Genomic DNA, 20,704 nt, shown 5'->3' with positions numbered 1-20,704 from the left:
GGAACGTGCGCGATGGCTCATGAAAGGTTTTGAATTCTGTTTGCCAGGTTAGCTATCTTCGAGTGAGATTAGTTTGTTTGACACTATTTCCAGGCAATGTGCGACCTAAATTTCGCTTCTTGCTAATCTTCGAGCGAACCTTTCTCAGAAAATAGGTAACCTGTTCTTGCGATCATGGTAGCCGAACACTGACACTTTCAGCTAAACTAGCCATTTTACTCTCACGAGAAGAATTTTGCCGCTGGGACAAGCTGCGAGTCAAACGTGCCGAACTGACGAAATACAGGAATAGATACTGAAACGCCCCCAAAGAGAAGAGATCCTAAAGATCTGTGCTGCGCGTTCCCGCAAAGCGTGCCAGCCGGGCCGCGGATCGGGGCGCTCTGTTAGCCACGCCGAGCTCAAAAGCTACTCGTGCAGAGAGCAGACGCGGCCATGGCGGCGGCGCAGGCAGGTGAAGCCGGCGGCGCGATGAGCCTGCCAGCCTCTCCCAAGGCCAGGACCCACCAGGACGTCAAGGTGCGGAACACGACTGCGTGCATCTTGTTCGAGTTCGGAAGGTGAATGCGAATCGCCGTGTTCTTACTCGTTCGCCGCTTGCTTCTGCAGCTAGCTGCTTCGTGTCACGGGGAAGGGGAAGACGGTGGGCAAAAAAAAAAATGATGGCGGGAGAAGAAGCGCGCGGGCGTACGCGGCGACATCCGTGGCGGGGGTGGCCGCAGCGGTCGCGGCTCTGGTGGCTGGAGCGGTCTTCTCGGCGCCTCAGCCGGAGCAGCGGTCCAACAACGGGGGCGCGAGATCCTGGCCGCTATCCACTCCCAGTTTAATCGCTCTGCTCCCAGTTTCTTTTCTTTACCCGCACAAGTTTCGCCCTGTTAATTTCCAAGCTTCGCACTGTTAATTTCTGTACCGGATTTGTAGTAGCAGGTCTCACTGTCACTAGTTGTGGCTGCAATCTGTTAGTAGTTCCGAGCAAAAAGTGACGATTTCACTGCTGTCAGATTGTTGATTGGGTTGACAGTGAGTTTGTTGGGCATGCCAGTTTTTTTTTTTTTTGGATAAAATTGGGCATGCCAGTTTAAGTAGCAGAATTATGTGTGCCTAGACACATCAACATTGTAGACCTGAAAATCCCGTCTCTGCACTGAATTGTTCCAACACCTCAACCTTTCATTCGGTGGTTTATATGTTGTGAGCACAAGTTCTCGTGCTTCGTATTTTTCCCACTTCACGCTTCACAATTATATCTGCAAAAGGTGATGTTTCGCTAGACTAGTTCTTTGACATTGCATAAATCAATTTGTCAAATTAAGTTGGCCTCATTTGTCATGGAAGGGGCACAAGGAGGACCAAGTAATCTGGCAAAACACAAGAAAATAAAGCCTGCAGGGAGGTAAATCTCAATAGAAGCAGTTCCTCAGAAAGGTGTGTGTGCTATATTTGCAATCTGCATATTTTTGCTCCTTGACAAGAGATCATCATAATACATAATGCATAATGTTTCTTCAAACAAAATTCCCTAACACATAGTGCATTTCAACATTGCCATGTCCTAATTCTGATTTTTTGGAGGCTCTTACCCTTTTCCAACACACTTGTATCAACATCTCTATTTGGATTTGCTATATTTGGGAAGGGCATGAAAAGTTTACAGAACTTGCAGAGGGTTCACCTTGAGAAAAGAAAAATTAAGAACAAAAGTAAATCTGTGTATTTGTAAAAACAAGAAAGCCCATAGAGCGCAGGAACCAGCTAACAGTTTATTATACTGTCATATTGGGCATTGGTGATAGGGTAAGGTAAATGTTCAAGTCCATCTGGATTTGGTAGGAATCCAGAAAATTCTGTTCTTGAAAGTTGAAAGGATGCTTTCTCATGTTCAAATGATACTATCCGGAATAATTCACACTAATTAACTTCCATGGCTTTCTGTTATTAGCATCGCTTTTAAGATCTCAATTCATTGGCAACCTGGTTTGAAATTTCTCTTGGATGCTCCTAACCGTCCTGTTTGATAAATGATAACTAATTGTTGTTGATGCATACAACTCCAAAAGTATTTTTGAAAGCTAATTGGCCCTTGCCACTGAAGATGGCACCACCTTTCTTATGGCCCTTTGTTTCCCCTTACAACCTATCACTAATTTCTTGTCTTACTCTGGTTCCTGTCTCGTTTACTGAATGTGGGGTACACTTGTGCCATTTCTGAAGTCTGAACTATCTTATCATGCCACGTGATGCAGATGACGTTAACGAGACATCAAATTCTGGAAGCAGACAAGTTACATAAGATGGTGAGAATTTGGCGCCGGATGGAGCAGCTAATGTTGGTACTGAATCTACCACCAACGATGCACCATTGTCGAAGAAAAAGTTTGGAATTGAGCTTGTTTAGAGAGTAGAAGATTAAATTGTCCGGCCGAGCATGGGGTCAGAGTCAGTCAAAGGCGCGCCAACTGTGATTAAATTGAGCGTTGCTGCGGCTTTCAGATCGGCCTGCGGTGACGACGATCCATCACTCAAGTCCTTGGCAACGTTCGTCTCTACCAGACTATTATTATTGCCTGCCGAATTTCTCCATGTATCCATGGAAGTCGCGGCCCTAGCGTTCTCACTCTAGCGGTGTAGCGTCCAGGTCATGAGCATCAGACAAGACAAATCCATTCTCAGGACGGGCGGCGGACAAGAGAAAGGTCCCCGGCGACGGTGAGCCCCGTGACACGCCGACGTGGTACCCCCGAACAGTACATGAAGCAACGCGACATCCGAGTCCTGTATGGAACGCAGGAAGATCCGTGCAGCCGCGTACCGGCAGAGCCGTTGCACGGGAGGATGCCGCAAGCAAGCGTGCCTGCATGCCGGGCGCCGATCGGCGCGGTCTGTTGTTAGCCGCTGACCTCGAAAGCGACGGGCACCGGCCGGTCAAGCCAACACTTCTGAACCCCCACCGCCATCACCGGACCAAGCCTTGCCCACCCTGCGAGCCTGCTGCTTCTGCTGCCGCAGGAGGCTATAAAGCTCCAAGAAACCCGCTTCATCTCTCACCGTCGTCTCACGGCTCGCGCAGGTCACGGCACGGCGTCTCAACATAGCAGAGAGGCTCACCTCGTCCGCGAGTGCTATTCACTCCGCTCTGCGCTCCCTTGCTGACGTGTGTGTTAGCTTGGTCGAGCTCGGGGAGTTTCCGACGACCACGGCATGAAGCCCGGAGCTGTGGCGGCGTCCAGGTCCGGCGGCGGCACGGTGGCCTTCTCGTGGGAGCAGGAGCCGGGGGTGTCCAAGCGTAGCCCAGCGGAGGCCGTGGAGCCCACCGTCGGGGCGCCCCGCGCGGAGGCTGCCACCAGGACGACGCCGGCGCCCGCCAAGAAGGCGCCACCGCCGCCTGCGCACCGGCACCGGCTGCGCGTGCCGCCGCCTCCAGGTGGGCCAGGCGCGCCGGCTGTCTCGCCGCCGCCTGGGAAGAGCAGCATCAGCGGGTCGAGGAGCCGCCGCGTCAGGCCGCGGGACGACCCGTTCCTCGCAGCCTACCTGGCGTGCACGGACAACAACGGCAGCAACAGCGGCAAGGGGCCCCGGAAGCTGCTTGGGTGGGCGGGGCTAGGGCTCGGTCTTGGACTCGGCCTGCGTGGGCTCGGGCTCTCTTGCAAGAACTCGTGCGGGGCCGTGGAGTGCGTCGTGACACTGGCTAGAATCCCTGAACTCGATGAGGATTGAATCTTGCCTGGCTTTTCTTCTCTCTTTTCTCAACTCTGCGTTTCAATCATTTGTTTCAGACAAGTCATAAACACCAATACTCCCTCCGGACCCCGTGTCAGATTCTATTCCACATACAAGAATAATTAACTCCAGTACCATTTTATCAATTGGCATGTGGAGCCGTCATCAATTTGCATGCATGCGTGCTATGAACGTTGTGCCTGACCAAGTTGGAAAAACAATGGAGGCAATAGCTAGGCCCATGCAACTGAACTTTAATTACCTAGGCCTATACAAAATGTTTTGGCTTTCGTATAACTTGAATGGCCGTCATCAAAATGCATAGGCATGTACATCAACGCTTTACATATCGGTCAAAATAGTAAAACAAAATACATCTTACAAGAGGGTCCGGAGGGAGCAGAGTGGAAATGTTTGAAATAGCACTCGGCGCTTTTAGTGAAATTGTAAACTAAGTTGCCTTTATTAGACGTACTTGTCTAAATTCAGATGTCCAAGTTACATGATACATTCGTGGATGTGCCTTTTTCCAGTCATTTAGAACGGCGGAGTGTGCTCCAAAGTTAGAACCTCTGCCTTGGATGGCATTTGGTGTCCCTCAAATTTTGGAGGCACCAGCGTGCTGTGTATGATCCATGGCTTCCTACAACCGACGGGTGCTAAGGACTCCGCCGCAGTATTCGAATGAGCTTGCCCTAACTCTAGGACTACAGAGTTTCTAGAAAATTGCTCAAAAAGCGCACGTGTCGAACAATGCCCTGAGAGTGACCTGGACCAAAAGGCAACCAGCTGCCGTTCCCCTAAACAATGTTAGGAGCACATCATCGGTGAGGTGGTGCCGACGGAAACCTACGTGGGCAAACCGTACTTTGGTTGTACTCTTCTAGTAATAACCAAATTGACGAAATTCTCCATTCCCGTTGATATGCGCGAATTTTGTCAAATCGAAGAGTCACCGTCACGAGCAAATTAAGCAGAAATCCGGCTTCCATTAATCACGGTACCCGGGCACAGTCACTTTCAGCTAAACCTACTAGCCGTGCTAAGCAAGCTGGAAATCCGGCTTGCACACGTAGCTGCTGTCGATGATCGGGCGTATCTTTCTCTCTCTTGCTTCTCCTTTTCTTTTCTCGACGGTATGAAAAATCCTAATTGTCACCGCTCACAAATGGCCATTGGCCGGCATCATCTCACCTGCCGAATTTAACGAACACCAAGAGAAGTCATGGCTAGCTCCTGCGTGAGGTGTGGACTCCTGCCTCGTAATCTAGCGTTCGGGTCATGACATTTTGACGTTTCCAGGCACACGCGTACGTTAGCAAGGTCCCGGCCGGCCGGCCCTGCCATGTGCCACTTCACCGTCGGTGGCCAGCAGACACACATGAAGCCGCACCGGACCTGGTTTCTTCAGAGGGTTTTGCAGGTGATTTTTGCAGTAGCTTGGTAGCGATTCAGATAGGAACTAGCCTGGTTTTCGCAGCAGTGAGAAAATAACCCGGATTCCAGGCTTTAAATACGGGTGGATGTATGTACGCAGCGCTAAACCAATGACCAACTGTAGGAACAGAAACTGACTTGTGCAGGATCAAACTGAAATCCGCCCGGCCGGTGCAAGAAAGACTAGGCACCCACGCGAAAAATCACAAGTTTTCATCACAACCGGTTGCTGTTAGATGGACGGGCTCTGCAAGCATGCCTGCCGGCTGCTGGTCCAGGATGCCGTCTGCTAGCGGCCGAGCTCGAGGGATTGCGTGCGTCTGCTCGAGACCCCGAGCCCCAGATTCAGGGAGAATGGAGGAAGACGGACGCAGGAGATGACGGGTGCGGGCGGTCAAGCCACCTCCTGTGATCTGTATCCGAAAGGCCATCAACGTCACCGGATCAGACGGATCGGGCCTTGCCCGATCATCTGCCAGCAGCCTGCCGGTCGTGGTCGCTGCTCCCAAGCTCCAAAGAAACCCGTCGCATCTCGCCCTCTCGCGCACGGCGCACGCGGCGGCAGCGTGCATCCGCCGTCCAATCGATTGGCACCCGGCGCGTTCGTTCGTTCGCAGCTCGGCAGCTGCCAAGTCCTCATGCGGGTCGCGTGCGCGCGAGGTGCTGCTCATCTGTCGTCGCCTCGTCGGCGAGAGCTGTTCACTTTTGCTCTGCTGCTAAGAATCTTGACGCCTTGACCAACCAAACGTAGCTCCTTGGATCACTTTCTTTCTTTCTTTCTTTTTTGAAAGGATTGCGGGAGCAACGCTTTGTCATTTAAGCTAGGAGAAGAAGCAAGTTACAGAGTTCTGCGATATTACATAAAACAGGACGAACTCAAACTCAAAGCAAACTAAATTAAACATTAAACGAAGAAAGCTCCGGGCTCCCGCAGGCCAACGTCCTGCATGTGACCTCCTCCTTGATCTCTTGCATTACCTCTGCTGGTGTCATACTCCTTTGCTTGGATCACTTTCCTCTCTCCATTTTGGGAAAAAGGCCGCGAACAACAAAGCCATGGCATGAAAAGAAGAAGTCCACATGGGCCTCACTCCTACCGGGCTAGGCTTCCATTTGCAGCCCTCGCGGAGATGGGCCAGCTAGCGAGCCCACAGGTGCGAATAACACAACACGGTAGGCAGAGGCATGAGAAATTTTTTTTTCTTTGAGAAATTGCACACCCAGTGCATTTCACCCAGCTATGGAATTACAAAATGGAGTCATAAAACCAATGCGCATGCTATAGTGCTTATCCGAAATCCTTACGGCTTCAGTTCAAAAGAAAAAGAAATCCTTACAGCTTTTATTTGGTGCCCTTGAGATCACACTTCTACTGTTGTGCACATCTACCTCTTCTTGCCAACCGTGATCAATATTATAACGTAGCAAGAGGGTACTCCTAGTCCTATGCGTGTTCCGATATAATCTAGAGGCAAGTTGTTCCTAGTTCCTACTCCTGCAGATGCAGGGTGCGAACGATGGCGGTGCATACAAAACAATATAGTAACAGTAACAGGCAAGGTACATTCCAGCCTTTTGCAGTAAGAAAAAAAAACGTTTTACTGATCACCGGACAGGCAAAAAGCGACGAGCGAGTACTCCTTCCTTCTCCCACTCCCAGGAGAAAGACACACGAAACACATGATTGTGGAGAGGTCAGAGGAGGAGGAATCCAGCATTCCAGCAGGTACGGAACAAAATTCAGACACGGACAGACGAGGCCCGTGCTGGCCATGGCGGCATGGCCACTAGGCACGCCTGCCCATCACTCTCAGGTAGATTGCGGCGAGCAGAAGAATCCCCGCACGCCGCTGCCCTGCCCCGGTGGTACGTCGTGGCGCGGAGCAGCGGCCGGCGGCTCTCGCCTGGTCTGTTCGTGGCGCGGCGCGGCACCCGCCGGGTTGTCCCCCTCGTGCCGCCTTGTCCGCACGTGCCGCGGATGGCGTGGGGGCGGCCGGCCGGGAAAGGACAAGAGAGGAGGTTGCTGCCCAAGGGCATCCGAGGCTGGATGGACGACCAGAGAGACAAACCGCCGGATGCGGCGGCTGCTCACGCGGGCCTGCCCGCCTGCGCCTGCGGCTGCAGAGGATGGAGCATGCATGCAAGAAGAATCGCCGGCGCTTGCGTGTCCGTTTGCGTCTGTGGAGGGGGAGGAACGACCGAACGGACCGAATCCTTGAAAACCTCATCAGCTGCCAGTCCATGGGTGATTGGGTTGGGCTGGTTACTCCTTTACGGCTCTAACCTGCTGCCTCAAGCAACCGCGAGATCAGATCACTGCTCCGGGCAAATACAGAGTTCGTTCATTCGCCACGAACCCGATTCAATGTGATCGGGCAGCAGCGTGTCTAGTGTCTACTGAACCACCGAAGCAGAATGTTAGGCACGGTGCAGCGGTGCAGCGCGGGCACGGGTGCCGAAAGGAAAAGGAGGCACCCACGTAGGTAGACAGGTAGTACAGTACATCCACCATTGGCATGGCAGCAGCCAGCCTGCCCTTCCAGCTTCCAAGCTGCGAAGTGCGAACGCATGCGCGGTGCAGAATTGGTGCCCGCGCCCTGCGCCCGTAACGTAACGCTGTACGAATACAGACTAGCGTCGCCCGCTTCAAGGCCGCATGCAGCTGCAGCGCAGGGAAACACGCTGGCGCGCGTTACGCGATCTGCACCGGCGCCACCGGAGGCAACACAAGCCGTAGCAGCGTGGACGCGTGGCTGGGCGGTGCACTGCACGTTGATGAGGATGCGATGCGGGCACGGTGCCGTACCGGGCGCCGGGCGGGCAGGGACCCAGGAGGTGCGGCGGCTCGGCCGGGCGCTGCCAAGCCGGCAGCCGCAGCTGTTGGAGCACATGCTGCTGCTGCCGGGCTTAATTATCCGGCCACCGGAGACGACAAAGCAATCGTGCAGCATATCCGCACCATGAATGCGTACTGTATGTATGTATGCGGGAGCTGCTGAGATGTGCAGCTTCCATAGTTCCATGCTTCCATTACATCCGGGGGAATGGCCGGAATCCGTCTTCGTCCAGGGATTCCATCCCCTTCCCTCTCCTCTGTACGTCCGGGCCGGCAGCGCACACGCTGGCATGGCATGGCGCATCTCCAGGTCGAGAGTGCTGAGTACGGACGCATGCACGCGCGAACGCGTCTTGTCAATCGGACTATCGGAGGCTAAAGGCGGGGCTGCCGATTTGAATGATTTACGACAAAGGATTAGACCGGTGAGCCAGCCAGGTGTCGTGCTCGTGCAGCGTGCGTGCGCGCCGGGGTGGCCATGCCCATGCATGGAGACGACGGCGAGGTCCGCGCCCACCGGTTGGGTTGGGAGGGGCATCAATATCGGCGGGCGGCGGGGCCTGCTGTGGGGCGTGGCGTGGGGCTGTACCGGCGCCGTACGTGCGATCTGCTGCCGGCGCCACCGCCGCGCAATTAAACGGGGGCACATGGCCGGCCGTTTGCTGTCACGCCGGAGCACGCGCCTGGAACGCCCCGCCATTCGTGCGCGCCCCACACGGGACGAAAGCACGGCCGGGCGTCCCAGCCATGTCTTCTGCTCGGCAGGGCCGTACCGCACCTGCTCGGAGCCTCCCCGGCGCTCGGGGACGGACGCTTCGCTCCGGAGCAAAGATCAGCGTCCCCATGTCCCCTCACGCACGTACGCGTGTTTCCGTAGCCCGGTCGAGGGAGAGATCACGGAGCTGCCGGCCAGCCGCGCGTGCGTGCTGCGTTGCCACGGCGGCAGCGCGCGCGCGGACGCTCCTCGCCTTGGGCACAAGCTGCGCAGCAAATGCAACTTAACTGCGGGGTACATGCCCTGTCGTTACGGAACGCGCAACTAAAACCGCCCGGGGTGCCCACACGCGCACGGCTCCGGCGGTTAGTTGCGGCGGCGGAACGGCCCACCTGCACCGGCCGAACGGCGGCGGCGGTTCGTGCCCGTACGAGTACGTCTTCGCTCGGACCCGTGTCCTCAGTTGGGTCCAGTTCCGCCGGCCGCGTGCTGAGCTGCTTGTTTCGAGCCTTGGTTCACAACAATCCCAATCCATAGTATTCATAATTACTTCCTCCATTCATTTTTACAAAGCGTAGTATAACATAGCATGATCTTCCAAATAACAATTCCAATAAGAGTTTCATAGAGAATTTATAGCATTAAATTCTATATCACCTCGTCAATTTTGCTCACATTGCGAGGAGAGAGGAGGAAGTTTCATCCCCGTAAAACTCAGCCGGCATAATTACCTAATTCTTAAAGTTGCTAACTGTGCCATGAAACTGTGCACTGGGATGGATGGCCTTATGGTTATTGACGGTGGATGAGTACCGCAAGCAGAAATTCGTGGGAACCCCCGTTTAGAGATTTGGCCAGGGGTGTAATATGCAATAGGATTTCGACCGTGTGATGATCGGGAGATAAAGTGGTTTAGACAGGTTCGAGCCGTTGTGAGCGTAACATCCTACGTCTTGTGTGGAGCTGGTGGTAGTATTCAGCTGAATCTGAGTTCAGAATCTGAGTTCAGATCGATTGGATTCGATCCTTTTTCACATTGCCCGTCTATTCCATTTATAGCCTGCCTCGTGGGCGCCGGGTAGAGGCTTACCGCCTTAAACGTGAACGCGACGCCTGATGAGGGGCGCTGGAATGCAAATGGCGCCTGCCCATCAGGCAGGGTCCTGCGCCATGGGTCAGGACTATCGTCAACCGGGGTCCTTCTCGAGGGACCCCCGAGATGCGCTCCGAGGTCTCTGCCGGGATCTCTGCATCGCCCAGGGTCTTCCTGTGCGTTGCTCGGAACCGCATGCGCTCCTCTCCATGTATATCCGATGTGACGGGAGGTGTGAGTGGCGAGGGCCACCCCACCGTCCATCTCTAGATGACACGACGTGATCCGGGAGGGGAGGCTCCCTCTGTTCCGGTCACCGCGCCGTCTGAGAGCACGCCTCCCTTGTAATTATGTTGTTTTACGGGGAAGCCGCACCGCACACGGGCCTCACCCGGTTGTAGCAAGGCGGACGTATTAAATGCACTGTCAGACGATCCCTTCTCCATGAAGGAACCGCCCCGTTCCGAGGAGATGCTTGGCCTGCCACGATCTCGGGTCCTTTAGGAGGTGGATCAGTTTTGCCCATTATTGCTAATGGGCTAGGAGGGCCTTTAGCCCATTTATCCTTGATTTGTCCAGGGCTGGAGGGACCCCGTTCACTTGGCGTCGACAGGAGCCCCCCACCCCATATCTGGTCGAAGACACTGAAGGCCAGGTGTTGGGCCAATCCTGAGGTGGACGGTACTTCGACTGCCACCTTGCCTCTCTTGACCTGGGCTTGGCTTTGTGCGACCGGAGTCGGCTTTTGCTGCCAGAGTGGGCTTCAGTGCGTCCGAAGGTAGCTTTGCCGCTGGAGCAGCCATTGGTGCGACCGGAGCCGGCTTTGCTGCCGGAGCGGGCTTTGGTGCGACCGGAGTCGGCTTTGGTGTGACCAGAGTCGGATTGGCCGCCGAAGCGGGCTTTAGTGCGACCGGAGTCGGTTTCGCTGTCGGAGCGGGCTTAGGTGCGATCGGAGTTGGCTTTGCCGCCAGAGCGGGCTTCTGTGCAATCAGAGTCGGCTTAGCCGCCGGAGCAGGCATTGGTGCGACCGGAGCCAGCTTTCCCGCTTGAGCTGTCTTTCGTGCGATCGGAGCCGGCTTCACCGCCGGAGCGGCCTTTGGGCGACCGGAGTCAGCTTTGCTGCTGGAGCGAGCTTTGGTGCGATCGGAGTCGGCTTTGGTGCGACCAGAGTTGGATTTGCCGCCGAAACGTGCTTTAGTGCGACCGGAGTTGGTTTTGCCGCCGAAGCGGGCTTTGGTGCGACTGGAGTCGGCTTTACCGCCGGAGCGGGCTTTCGTGCGACCGGTGTCGGTTTTGCCGCCGGAGCGGGATTTGGTGCGAACAGAGTCAGCTTTGCCGCCAGAGCGGGCTTTTGTGCGACCCGAGTCGGCTTTGCCGTCGGAGCGGGCTTTGGTGCAATCGGAGGCGGCTTTGGTGCGACTGGAGTCAGCTTTACTGCTGGAGCGGGTTTTAGTGTGACCGGAGGCGGCTTTGCCGCCGGAGCGGGCTTTGGTGCGACCAGAGGCGGCTTTGCTGCCGGAGCGGGCTTCCGAGAGATCGGAGTCAGCTTTGCCGTCGGAGCAGGTTTTGGTGCGACCGGAGCCGGCTTTGCCGCCGGAGCGGTCTTTGGTTCGATCAGAGCCGGCTTTGCTACTGGAACGGGCTTTAGTACGACCAGACTTCGCTTGGTGCAACCGGAGTTGGCTTTGGTGCGATCGGAGTCGACTTTGCCACCAGAGGGGTTCCAAGTGGTGTTAATGTTTTCGAGCCCTTAGTGTAGCCGCGCCGCCGCCAACACCGTGGTTTGACGAAGCCCCAGGTACCATCGTTCTAGTCTTTCATCCTCGTCGTCGTTGATGGTCGGATGCTTCTGTGGTTGTTGTCGAGCTAGCGCGAGCTGCTGCCGTCGGTGACGCCGGCGTTGGCGGAAAGAGATTTCGGGACAACACCCGGGTCCCACATTGGGGCAAGCCACCTTGGGCCCTCGGGGGAATATGAGCTCCGCGTCGGCTGTCGCAGGCTGCCAATGTCCCGGGAGCGGTAAGCAGTTCAGCGGCTAAACGCTTCCGGGGAATGGCGCGGGGACCAAGACTTCCCCGACTCCCCGAGGGCACACAGGTATGCATGCGGGTTGCTGAGCACGGCGGCGTTGCCACGCCTCAGTGCTCGTGTGGCTTGTATACGCACAAGCAGCCCCCCCATGTAGTGGCTTGGAAATGTTAGGCGCAGACGCGCAGTTACCTATGCACCTACATTGCATATACCGCAAAGCTCAAACTAGCATTTTAATTTGATTAGCAACAAGTGAACGGAATACTAGATTAGTTTAATTTTTTAATTCGAGCATGAAATATGTTCCCTTGCCAGGTTTAGGCGTCACAGAAGAGATGAGGTTTCACGGATTGGAGCTTATGCTACTCGGGTACTTTCAGAAAGTATAAGCAAGGAGTGGAGCTGACTTTAGCAATTAGCAATTAAGCGATTAAATACTTAGCTTTTTTGAGGTTTTGAATCGGCAACGCGCAAGCTTTGCATATTTGTTGCAACTCGGGCCCGTCAGCTCGGGTCCTGCGTCTCGGGGTCGCATCAACCCAGCTATTCCGGGAAGCCGCGTGAGGCCGAGAGCCTAGGACGCCGCCTGGGTTGATGAACTGTTGGCACAGTTTGCCCCATGAGCCGACGGATCCCGGCGAGAGGTTCATCAGCCTGGACCTTGCGGTACCCGTGAGGGCGACGTGGAAGTAGTTGGGCGTGACCTGAGGCCCCCCACCCGCAGCCTGGATGGCCATGGTGTAGATCTAAAGAAACTCCTCAGGATCGATGGTACCATCGTACTTCTCCATGATACGTGGCTGAAACTTGGTGGGCCAGTTAACCCGTCGCAAGTCCGCAATGAAGGCCTAGCACCCGACCTCATAGGGTCCAATGTCGTCGTAGCCGGCCTCGCCGCACCGCCCCTAGTTTCCTTGCGCAGGGGAGACAGAGGAGGCATGATCCTCCTCGGCCTCCCAGCGCCACTCACATGTACGCTCGAGGGTAGTCTGGCGTCTTCGCTAGCTCTCTTCTCGTCGAGGCGGGAGCGTAAGTCGCGCGACCCGCTGGTGCGCCATCAGCCCGGAGTGGACTGCTGTGACGGTGGCCGGGAGTCCCCCACGGAAGGGATCTCCAAAGATAGTGCGGGAGCCCTGAGCCCTTAGCCTCAGGGATGCCTTCCCGACGAGACTGGCTAGGTCATCGAGCAACTTCCTCTCGGGCATTTTGGACCCTGCTCTCACCGGGGGGTGGCGCAGGAGCGCACGGGGTGTCACCAGTGCTTCCCCGGGGGAACGCCGTCGTGATTGAGAGGCCCTCGTGCCCAGACGCTTGCAGGACCACCCGCTTCCGGGCCTCAACCCAGAACTGGGCAAACCTGACATTGACGGAGGCGGTGCCTCTAGAGTCGAACTTGGGAGCATCAAGTCGGGGCGCCACCGTGATGATTGACACCGACCGGCGCTCGCTTGGTGCGAGGGGATGTGGTTCCACCATCCCACGCTAGGCGGCGCACTGGATGGCCCTGTTCGGGGGGCATGATCACCGTTGCTTTCACCGCCGGAACGGTTAGAGCGGTTCACCATGGTTTCTCTTGAAGGTCTTTTGTCAGGGACAAAGATCCTACGCGCCAACACCCCCTACCTGGCGCGCCAGCTAACGGTGGGTGAGTACCGCAAGCAAGGTTTCGTGGGAACCCTTGTTTAGAGATTCGGTCACGGGTGTATCACGCAGTAGGATTCCGATTGTGTGACGATCGGGAGATAAAGTGGTTTAGACAGGTTCAAGCCACTGTGAGCGTAACACCCTACGTGCTATGTGGAGCTGGTGGTAGTATTCAGCTGAATCTAAGTTTGGGTCGATTGAGTTCGATCCCTTTACACATTGCCCATCTATTTTATTTATAGCCTTCCCCGAAGGCCCCGGGTAGAGGGTTACCGCCTTAAGTGTGAATGCAGTGCCTGATGAGGGCGTCGGCCTGCAAGTGGCGTCGGCCAGCCAGGCAGGGTCCTGCGCCAAGGGCTAGAAATATCGTCACCCGGGGCCCTACTTGAGGGACCCCGGGATGCTCCGAGGTCTCTCTCGGGCTCTGTGCGTCACCGGGGATCTTTCCTGTGCGTTGCCTAGGGCCGCAGGCGCTCCTCTCCATGTCCATCTGATGTGACGTGAGGTGTGAGTAGCGGGGACCACCCCACCGCCCATCGCCAGATAACGCGACGTGACCTGGGAGGGGAGGCTCCCTCTATCCTGGTCATTGCGCCGTCTGAGAGCAGGCCTCCCTTGTAATCATATTGTTTTACAGGGAAGGCACGCAGGCCACGGGCCTCACCCGGTTGTAGTAGGGCGGGTGAATTATATGCACCGTCAGGCGATCCCTTCTTCACGAAGGAACCGCCCCGTTTCGAGGAGGTGCTTGGCCTCCCACGGTCTCGGGTACTTTAGGAGGCACATCAGTTTGGCCCATTACTGCTAATGGGTCAGGAGAGTCTTTTAGCCCATTTATCCTTAATTTGTCCAGAGTTGGGGGACCCTGTTAGCACCGACAGTTATAAACTTATAATCATGGTAACGTATATTTGATTATGAATCCAGTCATATAAAGTTTACATTATAAAAATAAAAAAATTATAGTTAAATTATTGGTCGAAGATTGTAAAGTTTGAATCTTGATACGTGTGTGCACCTTATGAAAGTAGATGGAGGGAGTAGTGTTTATATTATCATATCATTAAGATACCAACTTTAGAAACTACGCTCTACAACCTATAATATCTTAATATGGTTTTCTATTAAACTCACTCTCTCTTCTCCATCTATTATATTTGTTGTCCATTTATTATAAAGACATCGTATTACTACCAATGCACTATTTAATGGCATAAGTTTTTATATGTTGATACTAAATCTTACATGAGATCCAGTTTCTTTCCCTCTCTCTAACTCTCTCATTTATTAAGATGCCAGGTAAGCTAAAAAGTGTCACGCGACACCATCCTAATTAAGAGTTGGGATGCCCTCCCTCATGCCAGATATACATCATCCATATGCCAGAAAACGCGCGGCCGGAAGGATTGGGGTTGGAGGAGGAAGGTAGAAGATGGTCATGCGCGGCTGTGCGCACGGGTCGTCGTCCAATCGATTGCTAATCTTGGTCCTTGTCGTGCGGCGAGGCAAAGATGATCTCCGCCGAACAGTGCCCGGCTGCCCGCCCATCCATCGGGTGTACGTGCCGATGGCGAAACGCCAATAAATGCCTCTTGTCCCCATCTAACCGCCGCTCCATCCGCTGAGCACATCCACCTCCTCAATCCTGATCCATCCTCTGCTGTTATTTTGCATCGCTTCAGTAAAGAAAAAAATACGATCTACTAGAGTATACCTACTGCCTGTACTCTTGTTTCTCTGCTCGGTCATTCAGAGCCGTGCTGCTGTTTCATCTAAAGCTGAGCCGGCAGACACTGCTGAATCCAGAGTCCGGACGGCAGAAATTGGGCCAAGCAGCTAACAAAACTAGTTGCAACAACCAATGTTGTCCTATATGAGACGACGACAATGTTCTAAAGAAAATGGCTTGAGCAATACAAATAGAATCTCCTTTTCAAAAAATAAAATAAAAATAGAATCTCCCATCCCACATCTTGTGCTGTTGCTCGACAGTTCTCTGCTTATTTGTCTTCCCTCGACATGGAATCATCACCTGGCTTCCTGTTCAACTACCAGTTAGTTCCACACCAGCAGTACCAGCCACCATAACCAATCTATGAGCTACTGCTGCTACTAGTTCAGTAGAATGGGGGCAAATGTGGGTAGTACATCGTGTACCGCCAACCGTGAGCTACCACTTTGACTGCCCAATTAATGAAGATCAACTTGCACACCAACATGGGCAGCAGAGGGCATCCCATACCACACGATGCTTGTCCTCCGTGCAAAGGACAACACGGGGCAATGGCCAGACCCCCCTCACCCCTTCCATTTGGAACTGGAGGAAGCCACCCCCACTTCTCATCTCTCAATGCACTTGTGCTCAGATTCCAAATGCGGTGTGGTGGGTCGTGTGTGCTTCCATTGCTATTATAACAAGATGGGCAGACCCCATCACTTAAACAAAAAGCCCATGCTTTTCTTTATATGGCCATGCAGCCTTCACCTCATCTGAGCTCTGACTTGGAGGGCCACGGCAGATTTGCCAGCTGCTGCGTGTTTACCTGGAGAAATGGTTTGTTTGCTGCTGAATTTTATATCTTACCAGCATGCAGGACTCATGAACAAGCCTAGCTAGCTGGTCTCACTTTCTTACTTAGGCCTAACTCCTAACAGGCACTTTTGCAGCTTTGAACTTTCAGACATCTGCTTTCAAGCATAAAAGTCCACACATTGGCATGTTTAGTCCGGGGCCTCAGCTGCTGCTGTGTTAACAAAAGATCAAAGCTTGTCCTTTTGCAATCAATATCATATTTGCAAAATTATAAACAGCATGGAACCCAATGCAGGAAAGAGACCGCCAGCCCAAGGCTTTGGAGTCTGGGGAAAAAGAATTCCACATCAAGCCAGCCTCAAATTGTACACATCCTCTGCTAATTTTTTTTCCATTTCTTTTTGACAAACCCTCCTCAGTCTCTCTCCCTCTCTTCCTCTCCGATCAACAAGATGTTGCTGCTGCTGCCAATGTACAATGCGAGGCGAGCATGTCGCAGACGGCCTCGCTCCTGATGTCCTCGAAGATGAGGGTCTCTATCCTGGCGCCGATCTCCCTCACCTCCGGCTCCATCTCCCGCCATTGCCGCATGGACCGCGACAGGTCCAGCTCCATCATCGCGGGGATCCTCGAGATGTCCCCCGCGATCTTCTCCCACGACGAGATCTGCTGCTCTATGGACCTGCTGGCCCTGACCGTCTCTTCCTCGGGGTCGTCCACCTCCATCTCGCAGAACTTGTCGTGGAGGTTGCAGCTGAAGCTGAAGCATGGGGAGGCCGGGCCCAGGAAAGATTCAGAGGGAGGCGAGCTCCCGGAGGTCGATGGCTTCTCGTCCTCCCCTGTCGCGAGAACAGAGGAAAGAGATTAACATCTTGTTTTTTTCGCATGCTAATATGCATTATTCAGCTTCTGCCATTTGCTGATAATACTGAAGAACACAAAGCCAATGATCATGATGTATAAAGACAAAAGCTTTGGCCTAAAAGAAGACAAGGAACATTTGCAGACAAGCAAGTAAAGAAAAAAAATCTTAGAAATGATAACAAGCATGCTGGGGTAAAAAGATAGCAAAATGTGGTAATAATACGAAGCAAAGCCATGGTAAAAACTTGTCGCTCTGTGGCGAAGTGGAAACTGAATCAATTGGAATGGCAATAGATGTGAGTGAGAGAGCTTACAGTGGGAATGCAACGGGGACTCCTCGTCGTCGTCGGAGTGCAGGTCGAGGACGGAGACCGGGCTGAGCTGCCGTGACGAGTCCACGTCCATGTCGGCCTTCCACCCCATCCGCTCCTCCTCCGCGTCATCCTCGGCGAACACCATGGCGCGAGGGTCGCACTCGCCGCTGTCGCCGAGGGAGCGGCGCAGGCGGCGGAACTCGCGACCGCAGCCGGCGCCAGCGCCGGAGAAGCAGCCGGCGTCGAGATCCTCCCAGCGCAGCACCCAGCGCATGGCCCGGCTGCACAGCACCTTGCTCAGCGCGGACCGCAGGCCGCTCCCGACGCCCGCGACGCCACTCTTCCGCTTCTTGAACCCGTGGTTGCAGAGCCTGAGCAGCCGCCGGCACGCCGCCGCCGCTGAGCCTGAGCAGCAGCCCAGCCCTGCTCCACCTCCGCCGCTGCCGTCGCCGCTTCCACTCCCGCCACGACCGCGCCGGGGCCGCCTACCCTTGGCGACCTCGACGAGGAAGGGTTCCTGCTGCTCCTGCAGCAGCTCCGAGAGCCTCCTCACGGCGGCCATCGCCTCCTCTCGCTTTCTTGGCGCAATGTGCGACGGGTCGCGGGTCGTAGCAGCTCACCGGCGGTTCAGGAAGGCACCGCGGGCGCCGCTGCTGGTCGTCGCAATGAAGTGACGGCAGAGCTCATGGGAGCGGCGGCGGCTTGGCTGGGCGCGGGTTCTTGTGCGCATGTGACAGCAAAGGCAGTGGGAGTAGGGGAGGGAAGGGGATCATAGTATTCTCATATCTTGGGGCGGTGGCGTGGTGCGAGCTCGGGGGTCCCCGCTGTGGTTGTTGGGTAGTGGGAGGGGAGTGAGTGACGAGTCGGGGGAGGTGGGAGAAGTGTCCGGGTTGACAGTGTGTGGTCATTGGGGTGGTGGGGTGGTGCGACCGCGTGTGGAGGGAGGGCCGAGGGAGGGCCGAGGGAGAAGAGAAAGAGAACGGTCTCGCCTCTGACCTCTCGGCCTCTCTCCGGCTCTGCAGTCTGATGCGTCGCAGTGGATGGCATTGCTGGCTGCCCGGCGGCAGCAGGGGAAATGTGCGAGGTTTTCACCGCTTGTCTGACCGTGGTAAAAACATTTCTTTTATACGTACTAGCTAGGGTCAAATTTTGAGAGCAAAATATCTCATCAAAATCGCATAGAGAATGCCAGATTGAGATCAACACGACAGTACTTACGTTCAAAAAAATCAACAAGACAGTACTACGGTATAAACATGATGCCATTGCCTTTTTTTAAAAAAAATATGGAAGTCAATGCCTTGATACTACGAAAGGGAATGATAAGCATAGGTGAATGTGGTGTTTAATCATAAACGTTCAGAGAGATATAGGTAAACGAAGCCAAAAGTTGTAGAAACGAACACTGATTTTCTTACTGAAGATTTTAAAAGTTTTGGACTTATATTTTCTCAGAAGTTGTATACCTTTCTTCTGAAATTGTAGACTCTGTCTATCAACACTGCTGAAAAGACTTCAGTTATCATATGGTCGAAACTGATGGTAGATGCCAGTACAAGCATGATGCAAGGAAAGACTGGTGCACGACAATACAAGTCTTGCAGTTATATCGCTGCTTCAAATAACCATAGTAGACGAGTCAACTGTGCAACATTAGATGCCATCTGAACTTCTGAAGACGCATCAGGAAACCAGACATACCCAGGTCCCAGGGTAGAGAGACAGACAGCCACCGGTAAACGGCAACCACAAGGCTCCAACGAAACACCCACAGGTTGGCATGGCAGGGCAGGTCTGCAGCCTCCTGGCAGGTCGATACAGAATCGGTTCGAGTCACCAGGCTTTTCTGCCCTGTCCAAAATGCACAAAAAATTGCTGATACTGCTGTTCCTGATGAACTTTTGACGCGTCCAAGAGATTCAAACCCGGGTCAGCACTGGGATTAGCTCGAGGAGGGGCCATGGCTGTCAGTGACTCTCCTGCCATGCTGCTGTTAGTACCTGCTAAAAGTTTGGTCGCAGCAAGCTTTCAAAAAAAAAAAGTTTGTTCGCAGCCCAATTAACAGTGTAAAAACAGTGTAGCAGTAGCACTCGCACGCCCCTGCCGGCTTTTCTGCACGCCCAATGAACAGTACGTGTTGGTGAAGCCACAGCCAGGTCCCCCAAATCTCTCCTCACCAGTGCCCCTCTTCAGAGGGACAGCGCAAGGGAACAGTCAGCGATGCTATGCTAGCACCACGGCCCCCACTGCTTTTTCTTGCACAGGCATGGCGCACCGGCGCAGGACGAGGGCTCTCATAGCTACTCGTAGTGATTGGCTATGGCTCTGCTCCATTAGCTCTTGCTAATGATAGCGCTGCCGGCCGGTAGCCTTTTGTGAGATGGAGCCATGGAGGCCATGAAGCCTGTGAGCTTTGTGAGCTGTGAGTGGCACTGTTGGCAGCCGGCCTCCCGCTCTGCTCCGGTGCTTCCTTGCTCTCATTGGGGGACTTTCTGCCGGTGACAATTTATTGTCAGTAGCTGGAAGTTCCGAGGTGCCGTGGACACACAGATCAATGGCGTGGCAGGGTCAGAGCGGCCCGGGGAATGGTCGCATCAGCTAACGCCTATTTAGTTTCCACCCCCTAAGCATAAAAAAAACGTAAATTTTTAAATGAATTTTGCTAATTTGAAGTACTAAATAAAGTCTATTTACAAAAATTTTTGCATGGATGAGCTGTAAATCGCGAGACGAATCTAATGAGCCTACTTAATCCACGATTTGCAACAGCGATGCTACAGTAACCATCCGCTAATTATTGCTTAATTATAGATTAATTAGCATCATTAGATTCGTCTCGCGATTTACAACCCATCCATGCAAAAAGTTTTGTAAATAGAGTTTATTTATTACTTCAAATTGGTAAGAATCCTTTGCAAAAAAAATTTTTTGCCTTTACGCATCCGGAACTAAACAAGGGCTAAATGTTCCAACTTTTGAACGGTGAAAGACTTTCTTTAAAAAAAGATAGACTTTCTTTAAAAAAAATGAACGGTGAAGGTGAAAGACCTGTGGCTGACATTCTATTCAAGTGAAAAGCGAAAATCATTTGAACAACTGAGTTCTGTGCCCTTTCCAGCCGGCAAGCTTTGAAAATTGAAACGCTAGAGTGCTCTTGTGCTAAACTGCTAACAAGAAAAGGTGAAACCTTTTACAGTTCCGCTGAAGTATGCTCTTCGTACTCGTCTCCGCGACTACGCGTGGACGGTAGGGATAAATAATATACGAACGGATATCATTGATATTATATTTATTTTCATATTTTTCTTCGGAGTCAATTTAGATACGAATACGGATTATCTTGGTTACAAATACAAATATATATATATCGAATATGGGATGAGATGGATGAATAATGTCGGCCACAAATATTTTCTTGGATATGGAGTAAAAGCAATAACTACATATATATCGCAGTTGTTGTAATTATTTATCCACTGAACCAACATAAATTCTAACTAGTTTATGGTGAAAGAATAAG

The 20,704-nt window shown here is 53.5% G+C and overlaps 2 protein-coding genes across 2 annotated transcripts; one reads left to right on the top strand and one right to left on the bottom strand.

Annotated features, from left to right (window-relative positions):
• The first annotated feature begins 2,766 nt into the window (after positions 1 to 2,766).
• On the top strand, positions 2,767 to 3,848 carry LOC112877362 (translation initiation factor IF-2-like). Its single transcript, XM_025941656.1, has one exon. It carries the CDS (start codon positions 3,199 to 3,201, stop codon positions 3,712 to 3,714), a length of 516 nt encoding a protein of 171 aa, XP_025797441.1. The 5' UTR covers positions 2,767 to 3,198; the 3' UTR covers positions 3,715 to 3,848.
• A 12,343-nt stretch (positions 3,849 to 16,191) lies between these two features.
• On the bottom strand, positions 16,192 to 17,746 carry LOC112876490. Its single transcript, XM_025940614.1, has 2 exons — positions 17,185 to 17,746; positions 16,192 to 16,845 (listed from the first exon to the last, which is right to left on the bottom strand). The coding sequence occupies exons 1-2, from the start codon at positions 17,744 to 17,746 to the stop codon at positions 16,451 to 16,453; spliced, it is 957 nt and encodes a 318-aa protein (XP_025796399.1). The 3' UTR covers positions 16,192 to 16,450.
• Positions 17,747 to 20,704: the final 2,958 nt, after the last annotated feature.

Source organism: Panicum hallii, chromosome 9 (genome assembly GCF_002211085.1).
Source record: "Panicum hallii strain FIL2 chromosome 9, PHallii_v3.1, whole genome shotgun sequence".
Taxonomy (NCBI): domain Eukaryota; kingdom Viridiplantae; phylum Streptophyta; class Magnoliopsida; order Poales; family Poaceae; genus Panicum; species Panicum hallii.
This window is presented reverse-complemented; position numbering and strand designations above follow the sequence as displayed.